General features: G+C 46.0%; 1 protein-coding gene across 1 annotated transcript; it reads right to left on the reverse strand.

Annotated features, from left to right (window-relative positions):
• Nucleotides 1-5,830: 5,830 nt before the first annotated feature.
• On the reverse strand, nt 5,831-13,407 carry LOC139210915 (E3 ubiquitin-protein ligase RNF166). Its single transcript, XM_070841120.1, has 6 exons — nt 12,871-13,407; nt 10,647-10,803; nt 9,987-10,099; nt 9,468-9,582; nt 8,693-8,800; nt 5,831-7,663 (listed from the first exon to the last, which is right to left on the reverse strand). Exons 1-6 carry the CDS (start codon nt 13,071-13,073, stop codon nt 7,598-7,600), a joined length of 762 nt encoding a protein of 253 aa, XP_070697221.1. The 5' UTR covers nt 13,074-13,407; the 3' UTR covers nt 5,831-7,597.
• Nucleotides 13,408-14,294: the final 887 nt, after the last annotated feature.

Here is a 14,294-nt window from a genome sequence, read left to right on the forward strand (position 1 = left end):
TGAACGAAGTAACTGGGCTCTTTTTTTCACTCACATTGCTTTTCCTTCAAGCTTTGCAGATGACACTCAACCAATTCTGTCTTTTCCCCTGTCTGAAAACAAGGTGGCAGCACAAGTCTGTCTGTCTGACATCTCTCTGTGGATGTCTATACACCATCTGAAGTTCACTCTGAGAGTGAGCTGCTCCTCCTTCCAGGGAAAGCCTGTCCCATCCCTACCTCTCCATCAAACTCTGCAACCCCCACTTTGGGCTGCAAGGAACCTGGGTGTGACACTGGATGGCTAGCTCTTCCTTTGCTGCCAACATTATTGTAATAATCTGATTTTATGCTCTATACAGCATCTGGACAAAACAGTTCTACTCCAGGTTCTTGAGGTCCCCATGACAGCAGAAACTCTCCAACATCTTCCATCACAGACTGCAAACTCATCTGTTCAGACTGCATCTTGGACCATGCAGGGACATGGCTCTTGTACTGTGTCTATATGTAACATTTGAAGCAGTTCAAGTTATTTGATGAACTTTATGTACTATCCACAGGGTTGAATGCACTCGTTGTATGCTGCTTTGGATAAAAAGTGTCAGCTAAATTAATGTAATGCAATGAAATACAATGTCAGTGCAAACATGCTCGATGTGCATTTTTAACTTTTTAGATGCGTTAATTGAAATCCCATGTCGCATTGTTTTAAAACACACTTATACATAAAAATATTCCACGACCAAAAGATTATTTAGTGAATATGAATGTGTACAGCCCGCAGTGTGTACTCCCGATACTGCAGTCTCATTTATAAGGAGGGAAATCATAAAAAAAAAACATCCTGCCTGAACCGTGACCTGAAATAAATGGAAACAGTTTGCAGATTTTTCTCTGCATGTTTCTGCAATATACCATCTGTTTAAAGGTAGAAAATATGTGTATCCTCCAGATACACACAAAATATACAACAATGATGCTCATGAAGCAACCCTTTGTCTGGGGGGGGGGCGGGGGGGCAGAGTTGAGAGTCTTGACAGACAGAAGAAGTGGAGCTGAATATAACTGGTCACTCACTGTGGAAAAGCAGCTCAGTGAAATGCAGACATCTCCAACTATGCTAAACCACGCCATTACGTCCCGCCTCTTTTTCCACCATGACTGACTGAGAGTGTGTCTGTGTGTGTGTGTCTGCAGCCATCTACTGTTCTGTCTGTACTCCAGCAAAGTGGACGTGGGTGGGTGGACTTTCATGAGCGGTGTTCACACAGACAGTCCTGGTTACTGTGAATGATCCATACATTCTCTTCGCCTCCATTGTGTTGGGATAAAGACAGAAAGTTCACAGCTCCAAACCTGGACGAGGAAAAACAAAAACAAGAAGTGAAATATTGGTTTATGGTTCACTTAATATTCACAGTACTATTCATTGTTCACAATAGTTTCATCTTTTTTCTTAGTTTGAAAATGTAGTTTTTAATGTTGACTGTCAGAATCTCGTCTTATTTCTACAATTTCCTTCATCTCGAGATTAGAGACACATTTACTCCACTTGAAGGATGGTGATGCAGGTGGTGCAGTAAAGTGCATTGCTGCTCATTTTTTGACCACACAAGAAATGAACAATAGTTTGCACAGTATATTCAGTGTTTTCATTTTATTTAAGAGGAAAAGAAAGAAATGCTACAAAACATCCAAATAGTGTTTTGATAAACCCCCAAACAGTAAAGCAGCTGGAAAACCCAGATATCCTCCTCCTCCTCCTCCTCCTCCTCATCATCACCTCTCCAGCAGCAGTGTCCAGACAAGCACTTCTTAGTGGTGTTGCCAATGAAATCACTCTGAGGGCACACTCTGAACTTTACATGTTTTTCTTCCCACTTTTGTCTCTGTCCACACAAACACCACCTCATTAAATTCACTTCAGAGCAAGATGTCCAATTAATCTAGTCTAAAGTCACCATGCTGCTTTTCAATGTACTTCATTTGTGAAGATTTTTCTGTAACAATAATGTGTTTCTTTGGTGTAATTAGCACAAGCCTATTTTTTCACCTTTAGTCCAGTGTCTGGGGGTCAAGGTTTTGGGCATTGCTTCACTTTCACCTTGTTTCTGCAACTTCTCAAAAGTAAAAAAGTATCAACTTCCCATGGAATCTGACTGGTTTCCAGTGGTGTTACGGCGTGTTTACAGGGATTTACTGGAGTGGTGCACTTCTATAAAGCTGGAGGAGCACAGAGGGCGAGTTTAAAAAAAAGATATGAAGCATCACCTGAGTTTTACTCACCATGATGAGTAAAAGGACCTTTATTGGTAAAATCTATGGAGTGTCCCTTTACAGCAGCTGGAAGGGCCAGATGTGGCTGTCAAAGACACCAGTTTTTCAGTTCAGGATCTAGAAATCTAAGGTCAAAAGATCCGACTCAGACCTTGTTTAGCTCTTAAAAGTAGGCTGTACAGCATCACACCAGCATACAATAAATTCTCTTCAGTCTAGTCCAGGTCGACCTGGTCCAGGGTCAGCCAGCCAGTCAGTCTGTATAAACAAGTGTTGGTGTCCTCTGATTGGTCGGTATCAGTCTATAAAGAAGTGTCGTGTCCTCTGATTGGTCGGTATCAGTCTATAAAGAAGTGTCGTGTCCTCCGATTGGTCGGTATCAGTCTGTATAAAGAAGTGTCCTCTGATTGGTCGGTATCAGTCTGTATAAAGAAGTGTCCTCTGATTGGTCGGTATCAGTCTGTATAAAGAAGTGTCCTCTGATTGGTCGGTATCGGTCTGTATAAAGAAGTGTTGGTGTCTTCTGGGTCTGAACAGTGGAGCCGATGCTGAAGAGCCTCAAAGCTGCATCCTCTCTAGTGTCCAGCAGGGGGCGACTCCACTGGCTCCAAACAGAAGTCTGATTGGATGGAAGTCAATGAGGAAATGAGTCGACTTCTCTCCTGTTTATCAGCTCAGTGAACATTTTCCTAAAGAGTTTCTGGTCTCAGTCACTAGTTTACAGTCTTCTTCAGCACAGCAGGATGCTCACATCATTTCTGGCTCCAGAAAAACCAAGAAGGTGAAGAAAAGCGCAAGGCTTCAAAACAGCAGTCCACTGATGTCTGTACATCTGTCTGTGTCTGTATGTCACTATATTTAAAGGACACGTTTGGAACTTCTTTCTGTCTTTCAGAGTACAATACTCACATCATATATACATTAAAAGGGTTAGTTCTCACTGAAAATGTTCCCTCTCCACATGAGCACAACATGTCAGTGTTTCCTCGCTGAGCTCTGGCGAAGGGATACATTCTGGTCAGGTTTGCTGGGACAGAACCATGTATGATGAAACATAAAAACAATATATGACGAGCCTCTGTTCCACTATCTTCTGACTTCTACCTTCAAATCCCTCCTCCAATCTGTTGTTCTGAAAAAACGAGGTGTTCCTGCGCTCCCTGTTCTCAGACGGCTCTGTGAGCAGTACTCCAGTACTGAATAATCAAAAGCGTTGGAGTGTTTTCTCCTGATGGACAAACACATAGTGAGCCCCCAAACAACGATTAAACACAGACATTTCTTGGGTGTTTAACTGAGTTCAGAAAGAAGCAGATAAACACAAACTGCAACAAATGTAGAATTGAAGAATTGTGCTACAGAGGTGAGGAGCTACCAGACATTTATCAAAGATTACAACTGCAACATGAACTTATTCAAACATTAAAATAGCTTTCATTTATTCATTTTGTATATTTTGGGAAACATTAGCTGTTTGGTGCAGAGAGGAATCTTTTCACTGTTCGTGTGCTAGAAGTTTTGGTTCTTATTGAAGAAGACAGGTCAGATTTTTAGTTTGAAAAAAAAATCTGAATCCTGAAATGAAAGAGTCTTCAGCCTGTGCAGTACACACAAAGGTGAAAAACACATGAGCGGCATGAGGGGAAGATCTGACTCATCCCAGGGTTTCAGGACTGGAATTCACAAATGTTCAGAGACAAAACAAACGGAGAGGAAGTGGTGGACAGAACAGAGAGTGACACCACAAACACAGCACAGACCCACTGGGACACTTTACGAGCTACAGTCTGCGATGAACACGTTTCACTTTTCATTGTTGAACTGAAGTATGCTGTGTTTGCATCAAAGTCCAAGTTGTGATTATGAATCTGATTTTTTTTTCTGAAAGTTTTATGTAGTGCGTCACTTAAAAGTATGTCAAACAAACCAACCGAACATGAATCCCTTCCATCCGTCCCTCATGGTCACTCAAGCCAGCTTTAAAAAATGGAAATCCACAGTGTCGATGCAAAGTATTTGTAATCAGACAGCTCACGTGAATGCTCACAACTCATACACAACCTTTTGGAACCCCCCCCCCCCTTCGCCACGTAACAACTCTTTTTTCTTCACACTGCCTTAATGCTCCTCTGCAGAATTCATCCTTCACAGCATTTGACTGTTTTAAGCACTCCCAGTCAGGTCAAATTATTCTGACCACACTGTTAACACTGTTGGAAGAAAAAAGATGGCACATGCTGCCCATTTCAATTACGTACAGACATCTGAATGTTAACACCAACAACGTTTATGGTACATTTTCTATCAAATAACTTCTAACACCTGACATCTTTTACAATTTACACCATCTCTGTCAAGTCAGGAGCTCAGATTATACAAATAGAATTCCAGTTAGCATTAAAAACTGAGTGAATTAAAGTGCAAATAATGAATGCATCGTGTAGTGGAAACATCACCCCGGTCACCGCTCTCCACAGAAAGCGTGACTGTGTGTGGTTTGAGTGTGGCTCTGTGTGTGTGAAGGACTGCCATCTAATGGTTAAATAAGACAAAACATCGGATGTATGTCAGCACTAGTCCAGTGGTTTGTAACGGACACATTTTCCAAAAATAGACCTTTTTAGACTTTTCTGGGTTGGCAGATGGATCAGAAAGTATTCCTCGTAGCTGAAGAAGCAGAGAACAATAAGAGAGTTTAAACCTCGTCCCAGCACTCCCACCCTGTCGGATCTTTTCCCTGCTAATACCTACAGATCAGTCTGCTAGAAAAACAGCACTAAGTGCAAATAGTCACGTGAATACAAAAGAGACCGTGTGTGACTTCTCTTTAGGGCTGATGGTGTACGGGGTGCTAATGTAATGATCCTTCACTGGTGCAGTTTGATGAGGTCAAGCTGCACGTGAAGTTCTGACATCTGTCTCATCGCTGGGTCTCTCCTGTTCTACTCAGTCAAGCTGATGGACAAGGGCTGAGCTTTCAGGATTTCTATCGTGTGTGATGCATCATCTAAATGTTTGAAACTAGTTCAACATGACAGTGAACAGGAAAGGCCGCTGAGCGGTCACACGCTCAGCTCGGTGAACTTCCGTATGTGGGTCACGGAGTCACGAGTCCTGCTGCTCTGGAATCCAGATAAAGGGCCGTAACGTATTTTCAGCTCTGATACCGAGTGCTGCCGTCCACTGAAGAACACACTGAGCTTCCACTCGTGGTGAATGTGACTGGTTCATCTAGAAAAGCTGATGATTCTGACAATGCTGGTCCAATTCTAGTACATTTTATATTCTGACAAGCTGCCATCAGCATCTGACATCATCTGTCACATTACCATCACCATGCCAACGTGACGCTTCCACAAGTGTGCAGGCAGAGCGCAGAGGTGACCACAGGCTACAGGAAGAGCTGATGAGAGAGCAGACGGGCACGTGGATGTGGACAGCATTAACTGGGCTCACATCTGCTCTACATGGTTATGGAAATATTCTGCAGATACTTTCTGTAATTTACTTACTTAAAAGTTTTTTTTTTATGCTGAAGCAAACAAAATAATGTAGGTGATTTTGGAGAGGGGTGGAGCAGGTGAGTGAGAGGCAGAGGCCCTCAGCTCCACAGTGGAGGCCACAGCCACAGCAGGAGTGCTGGGCCGTCCCTCCACTGGCCATCAGGTACTCCACTTCATCGCAGTTCAGCTCAACTTGATCTGCTTCATTTCTGTTTTCACTCAGCCTGAATCCATCAGCTTTGTTTACCTTCAGGAGAATCACTTCATCCCATCATCATCTTAAAAAGGTGTTTGCCTCTTAAGTGGTTTATTTAACAAAATCCATTCTTATGTGCATTAAAAAGAAAACTAACATACAATACAGTTGTAGTGGTGCGGCTGTTAGCACTGTTGCCTCACAGCAAGAAGGTTCCAGGTTGGAACCTTTCTGTGTGGAGTTCTCATGTTCTCCCCGTGTGGGTTCTCTCTGGTTCTGCTGCCTCCTCCCACAGTCCAGAGACATGCAGGTTAACTGGTGACTCTAAACTGCCCCAGCCCCCCCACGACCCTGACGGATAAGATAATGGATGGATGTATACAATACAGTATATTCCGATTCCTACATATGTGGTCAGGTTCAGCACCTGAACAGTGAGCGGACTTTAGATTACTGCTGTCTTTATTCCAATATTCCTCCTGTGACCTGTCACTGTTGTATCTAGAACCTCAGGACATTCATCTTAAAATGGATAATACAGTTACATGTTTTGCTGTTGTAGCTACTCCTCGCTGTGTTTAGAATGTTTTTTCTAATATAATATTACAGGGACAACTGTCAGTCTGTGTGTCCTCTCTGCAGCGGAGAATCTTTGCACCCGGACTCTCATCCGGACTGACGCACCCAGCAGTGCGGACCAGCTTACCGCAGTGAAACTAAAAGGCCAGATAATGGAAGGAGCAAACACATTTCTAGCCTCTCCATGCACGGTGTCCTTACAGGATCCCTACCTCTGACCTACTGACCACGGGCGTTAGAAGATGTCATGGACAGTAGTTGTCCTGCAACCACACAACAAGCAGCAAACAAATCTTCTGAGCGCCTTTCCTTTTCCTATCGAACAGGATCAACTCATATCAAACCAACTGATGAACAGAGGAGTTATTGATTCACTGTATTTGTATCTGCGCTTCCTACTCAGCTCCTGTAGACAAGTTACAGCATGTGAACTCTGTTCAGGTGTGATCAGTGCAGACTACTCTGTGTCCCTGCTCTCTGTTTCTCTCACTGAGCGTCAGCAGAGTTCCTCACAGTGAGTACCAGCAGGCACCACTAGAGCAGCCTGTCAGAGGCCTGAGCCGCCGCTGAGGGTTTCAGAGTCAGCAGGCTTCAGGATGACGAGACGCTTGTCTGAGGAGGTAGCCCTTCATGCTGTGGTGGTCCAGACGGCAGCTGTCAGCTGAACAGAAGCTGGGAGTGAATGGACTGTTTCCATGCTGTAAGTTCATGTGTAATGGATTTTGTCTGAGTCGGTGCCAAAGGATCACTGGATCTGTTCCACAACATCAGATCCAAACGGAGCAGAGAAGACTGCTGTTGTTCTGTAGAGTAGCAAATGGGCTGTAGTGCTGCACATCCTGAAAACCATCCTTGGCATGAAAAGGAAGTGAGGTTACCGCCCAGTCCGTAGCCGACTGGACTTCCCTGTGATGTGGTCTGTGGGGAGACGGCGTGGACCTGGCGGGGGCCCGGTGTGTCTGCCGGCTCGGCCATCACTCTGAGCTGCTGAGGAAGAGCAGCAGTGCAGGGGCGGTAGAGTTGGTGCTGATGGTGACGGGATGGTGGCGGTGCGCCCGTTGTCAGTTTTCAGCCAGCGACAGAGCCAGAGCTGCCTGCAGTGCTGCCTCTTCATCAATGCTGTAGTCCTGACAGAAGGCAGCAAACAGCAGCTGTTAGTCACTGCAGACCACACAATGAAAGTGATCTAATAAAAACACACTAGAATAGACCGGCCATTATTTAAACACCTTTATTTGGATCTGTGCAAAACAAATGGAATGGATGTGTAATGTGACTATATGTAGGACATAATGGAGATGAATGCTCGTTTGATCCGGTGGTACCACTCATTTCTTACAACAGATTACAGTTCAGACATTCATAACTTCCACTGATCCTTCACACTTTACACAGACGGCTGGAAAACTCTCCTCATACAACAACGATGCAACACTGTTGTCTGTGTGAGGTGCTGAAGATCATCAGTATTGTACGGACAGAGTAGAGGAGAGGTGTGGGGAGAATTCAGTTAATAGATTATTAGATCACTTGGAGCAAACAGACAGGTCCTGTTGTTGGTTTTACGGTCTGGACTACAGCGTGTTGGAGTCAGTGCACTGTTCAGCTGTCTGGCAGCCAATACTAAATCTGAGCTCTAATATTTTCTCAGAAAAATATTAGATTTTAGTCCCCCCAGGCTGGCCTGAACAGACTGTGGAACTCTTTAGCTGCTCAGTCTGTTAAAGCAGAGTGTGGGCTCTCAGTGGTCCAGAGTGGACTGACTGCACCTTTTTATCTGAAACACTGAATGTCTTGGACACAAAAAATATTTCAGAAGAACATTCTGATAGCAAAGGGAGATCAAATCAGATTATTAGAGTGTTTTTATTATAGTCACACAAAGCTGGTGCTCACATTAACCAGCATCACTCTATAGATAGTTTGTTTGGTCAAAACCCCCAAAGTATCTCTGAGTGTAACACTGAGGATCACTGGACACTGGACTGGACACACTTGGACCAACTAAAACTGCCTGAATGGAGAGATCCCACTCCAGAGGAGGTGAGAGAATGTGTTTTCCTTGAGCACTGTCCAAATGATCGTTTGATTTCCTTTCAGCAGAAGTTACAACTAATATTCACAAGACAGAAAAATCCTGCCAGAACTGAACTTACAACAAAGGTGTCATACGAGAACTTGTGCCTATGGAGGAGATGCTGGAGGAAGTTAGAGCTCTTGTAGCTGGGGTCTCCCCATGGCATGGCTGAGCACACGGGACACACCTGGACACACACACACACACACACACACAGCTCGGTTAAGTCTGGTTACTGCCAAAGATCACTAGACATTCTCATGCATGTGTATCACAGAGCCGTTCACTACTGTGTGTGACACAGCTGTGTGAAGTCTATGGGCCTCATGTGATCTGGCTCCTCAAAGTGCACGTATGCTGCTGCTTCAGTGAAGTTCCAGTTCCAGTGTAAGCTCCCTGTTCCCAGTGAGGGAAATGAGCTGCAGCTGCTGGCAGAATGTGGACAATGACATGAGGAAGAAGATCTAGGCAGTTATAAGTCACCACACACAGCAATGAGAAGGGGAATTCCATTGGAACGACCCTAAAGTCAGGAACTGATCAGTGGACTAAACGCTCTCAGTCTCCCTCTTTTTCCCCCTTCAGCTTTTAAAGAACATTTCTGGTCATGTATGTTAGAGAGCAGACAGCAAAGGAGGGGGAGAGGGGGGCATGACATGCAACTAAGGTCAGACTCAGACTGTGATCACATGGTCAGCACCTTTAAACCCCCACGCCAGCAGGGTGGCCCCATATCACCTCTGTTTATATGGTGTGGGAAGTCTGTTCCTGAGCCCCCCCAAGGGATGGTGGCAGTAAGAAGGGTCGGGTCACCTGACTCAGCGTGGACAGTACTGTGATCTAGAGTCTCTTACCACTTTATTAGGGTCATTACGGTGGTTTTCCATACAGTGCTTCACCAGCTCCTGCTGGTCCAGGTTCCTGGCCCCGCAGAATGGACACACAAACGTTGACCGGTTCGGAATATTGCTACGTGTGGGAGGACACACACACACACACACACACACACACACACACACACACACACACACACACACACACACACACACACACACACACACACACACACACACACACACACACACACACACACACACACACACACACACACACACACACAAAGACATGAATTATCAGAAGCTCATCGCAACTGATTCAAATATTTCTGATTTGCATGAGTTTATTTTGTCGTGGCTCAGAAGGTGTTTCTGCACACCTGACAGCTCTGGGAATTGTAGTTCAATTGTTTGGTGTGGCTACAGATTCTTATGGCAATGATGTCAAAAGGCTAAAGTCAGCATACAGTGTTTTTGCACGTAAAGTGCATTTGGAGCTGCAGTCAGCTGAGCGTGGCCATGTGACGCTGTGTGTACCTTGGTATAGGCTGGGAGGTGGGGACCACAGGGACAAACTTGGGACAGTTGGCTATCTGCTCCTGTACTTTAGAACAGGAAGCAATGTGGGACCTCATCTTCACCAGAGCCACCTGAGAACACACACATACACACTCTTATGACTGTACATCAATCACCATCATATGAGAACAATATGACAACAGCTCCACTGGCAGGGTGGGAGTTCATTCTGCCGATAGTGGGACAAGTGGTTCAGACTGACACAACCCTCAGGATTCACAACATCTGGCTAAGCTGCCAGCTCAACAGACACCTGGAAAACACCTGCCCACTTGGATTCATCATCCAGCCTGACTGTGCTCCTGCATGTTTTAAACGCATGCACTTACTTTGTTACTTCCTGTCAATCAACCACACGTGTTTCATCAGTCATCTGTTTTCTGAAAAACATTTTCTAAAATGTTTAGCGCCTCAGGGCACAATATACCCCCCACAGCAGCAGTAAAACAAATCAATAATGAATGCAATCTCTGTATGTGCTGCAAAACACAAACTGTAACTTCATGTGAGTGTCTGTCAGTTATAGCAGGCAGGCACGGCACCCCCGTAAACATACAGCTGTGATGGGGAGTTGCACCTGTGACTGTCTAACATGGGTGGTGGACGCCCAGGGTCTACCTTCTTGCTACAGCCCCGGCAAGGAGCTTTGTATGAGGCAAGCTGCTTGTCCACACTGGAGGAGCGCTCCACTTTCTTGGGTTCAAAGGGCACACGGCAGAGAGGGCAGAGGGGTGAGGTCACCTGAAGACACGGCTGCAGGCACTCCCCACAGAACCTGGAAGCACACAGCAGACAAGTTCAACCACAGTGACAATAAAGGTGGGACAAGCACTGGTGCCAGTCATCCTGCTGGAGCACCCCCACCTCTGCCCCACACTTCCACTGACAGCAGAGTTCAGGCTGAGTGGGCGACAGCAGAGCCTCGTGTGCTCAGCGTGCTGCTGGCTCCATCGCTGTGAAAGGTCTCCGTTATAATAAGGTTGTTGCTCCAGAACACAGAAACCTGATTCTAAACATTTCTGTTTTCACTTCATCTGTTGACTGTTATTATTGATTCAGCATTGAGGGCAACAAGCACTAAATGATTATACAGGTTCATGTTATGGCTATCATCTGTAAAACTCATCGACTTTATTCCTGCCACGCCACATGTTGCCAGTGTAATACCACAGTACCCATGAGCCTCAGTAGCAGGTTACCTCCCACCTAAGTTGTGAACTTAGAATTGTACCATATTCAGGATTGCTGGTAGACGTCAGAAACAAGACTGCACTCCAGTTGAAGAGGTCATTCAAATTGAAATGTCACAGTCTGTAGCACCGAGAGGCTGTGGGAGCGCTGGGTCGTGGCTGAGAAGGATCCATTTATATGCAGATACATTAATGACGTATCTGGCAGGTGAAAGCTTTGACTGGAGACACTGGGAGTCAGACACCTATTAAACACGCAGCTGACAGGTGAGTCTGTCAGCGACCATCTGGCTCCCTGTACAAGCCAGTGAAAAGAAACCATTAGTATTTCATCCATCCCCATCAGCAGCACTGGAGTAAAAATAGCTGCATTTTTGCTTTAACTAGAAATAGAACTGAGCCAACCTGAGCTCTGGTCTGCTCTTTGTTCTTTTCAGCTCCAGACTGAGAACCATTAGCAATACAGCCCTCTGACTAACTCCTCTCTTTGACCTGTGAAACAAGGAGAGCATCGGTGCAGGGTTCCCCCCAGGCTGGTTTATCGCACACCATCAGAAATAGTGAAAGTTATGTTAAAAATAATGTTTGAACTTAAAAAAAAAAAGTCGGGTCTTAAAAGCAGCAGCGATTGGTGCACGTGTGGAGAAGCTAAAGGAGGACTGATGGATGTCCACAGGCACACACGCCAGGTGACGGCGTGGAAAGCTAAAAACGCATTCAGCTTCTCCACCCCCTCGTCCAGACACATTTCCCCCCCTGGCCCCTTCACTGCCATTCTCTACCTGTCCACCAGATGTCCCTCAGGCTTTCCCACCCATCCCTTCAATCCCTGTGATGCCCCCACCCACCTATTACCACTTCCCCTTGTCGGCCCTGCAGTAAAACAGCGTGAACCCTGGAAGTGTGGAGCCCTCTGTGACTTCTCTATGACTCTTCTGTCTACAGCTGGGTCCTCCCCCTGCTGCCTTGATGTCGACGATCTGAAGTTTCAAAAATGTAATAAGACATCAGCCAATAGTCATTTTACTTCAAATAAATGAAGATTGTTGATGTGAATCAATAGTGTGACAGACCACTGTCTCCTACTGCCTCCAGCCTGTAGATGTGCTCAGTGAGCGTTACGTAACAGTGATGACAATGTAGTCTTACAACAGTCTGGCCTCTAGGTCTACACCACTTATTTAGTTTGAAAGATACAAAAGTATCAGTAGATCTCATTTCAACTACAACATTTTCAAAAACATGTTAGAGAACCATCATTTCTTCTGTTAAGAACATCCAGAGCGTCTTTATTAAAGTTACATGTTGTCACTCCGTAGAACAGTTGAAGCTGGATGAGAAGTGGATGAGAGGCTGGATGGAGAAGCAGGATGGAGAAGTGGATGAGAAGCTGGATGAGAAGTGGATGAGAGGCTGGATGGAGAAGTGGATGAGAAGCTGGATGGAGAAGTGGATGAAAAGCAGGATGGAGAAGTGGATGAGAAGCAGGATGAAAAGCTGGATGGAGGGGTGGATGAGAAGCCCGCTCAGCTCATCCAGGTCAGCTGTCACAAACAGAACCCACAGTGGAACACATGAAACCCTGCTAACTTTCTGCGTGTCCACACACACAACAACAACAACAACAACAACAACACAAGAAGCTACTTTACGTGTGAGCGCAGCTGGCGATGCTGACGGGTTTGTGGTAGACCTCCAGGCAGATGGGGCAGGAGAACTGGCTCTCGATGCCCTCCGCCGGGGCTGCCAGCGGGCCTGAGCCGCCGCTGGGCTGCTGCTGCTGCTGCTGCTGCTGCGGCTGCTGCTGGCGGAGCTGGGCGCCCGCCGAGACAAAGCTCCGAAACATCGCCATCATGGAGCCGGAGAGGATCTGCGATTGTCGACAACAGCTCGCTGCCCGAGAGGGGAGTAGCGCCGCTAGCTAACGCATCATCCGCACAGCGAAGTGAACACAAACAGCCGTGCAAACATCGTGGCTGGCCGGTGTAGCTCTCCTAAAATGATGCCGAATAAAGCCGAACATGACCGTCCGCTGGCTGGAGGAGACACGCCGGAGAGGTAAACATTGGGGGCAGCGCTCGTTGGTGAGCGTCAGCGCGCTGCTGCGGGCTGACCTGGATAGAGAAGAGATCTGCACAGCCTCGGAGAGCAGCCCGCGCGGGGTCCACCTGCTTGTCAGATTAGCGCCGCTGGACCAACGCCAGTGGACGCTCGCGAGAACCGCACGAGAGGCTGAAGCGAAATCCCTCCGCGCGCGTTGCTATCTGGGAGTTGAGGTCCTGCAGTCGAGTCACTTACTGGCCTCCCGTTTCCATAGAACTACAATCCCAGAGGGCCCCCTCACAGGAGGACAGGAAGCCGAAAGTCCTGAGAAAGGCAAAGAATCTCGCGCTCTACTTAATACCAATTATGACACGAGTTTTATTTCTAAGAGCTTGTCAAGGCAGCTGATGTCGTGATTGATGGGAGCCAACAGAGTAGAAGAATGGCAGAGCGACTGGGGCAAATGTGCTCATATTCATATTATTATTCATGTAATACTAAAGGGACAAATAACATAGAAAAAGCAAACATAGAAACAAAGCCATTCCCCATTATTATCATTATCATTATTAGTCCACAGGTGATTACTCTAGTTTGTCTTACCCCCCCTTCCCTCTGGGAATGGTACAGTCCTTTCATAAAGCTGTGGTCAGAAAACCACTGCACCTGAAGCAGACACATCCTGACTGCATGTTCTAATCCACCTGGCAAAGGTTCACATCTTTGAAGTTCTCTCAGCTAAAACTTGGTGAGCGCTGGTCTGAAGTCTGCTCTCACCTCACATAAATCCTTTTTAAATACCACTCGGTGTTCATACAGGTGTCCACTGGTGAGGACAGGACCAGGTACTTGCCACGTTTACTTCCTGCTGTGGTTTGTGCATCTTCTACTTTTGCTACATTATGAACAGAACTTTCCCTATTGAACAGAACAGTGATCAGCTGTTTTTTCCATATATAATATTTGTTCTGTTGTTCTTTTCTTTATGAGTTCTACTCACACCATCACACCAGTGTTCCAGTGGACATCAGTG

This window comes from Pempheris klunzingeri, chromosome 12 (genome assembly GCF_042242105.1).
Source record: "Pempheris klunzingeri isolate RE-2024b chromosome 12, fPemKlu1.hap1, whole genome shotgun sequence".
NCBI lineage: Eukaryota > Metazoa > Chordata > Actinopteri > Acropomatiformes > Pempheridae > Pempheris > Pempheris klunzingeri.

What these genes read in the sequence shown, in the direction of transcription:
- LOC139210915 (XM_070841120.1), bottom strand. Translation starts at nt 13,073, where the DNA reads ATGATGGCGATGTTTCGGAGCTTTGTCTCGGCGGGCGCCCAGCTCCGC. An exon ending in GCCGGGGCTGTAGCAAGAAG is followed by an intron (nt 10,100 to 10,646) that starts GTAGACCCTGGG and finishes GTGTGTTCTCAG; the next exon opens with GTGGCTCTGGTGAAGATGAG. An exon ending in GTAATGACCCTAATAAAGTG is followed by an intron (nt 8,801 to 9,467) that starts GTAAGAGACTCT and finishes GTGTGTGTCCAG; the next exon opens with GTGTGTCCCGTGTGCTCAGC.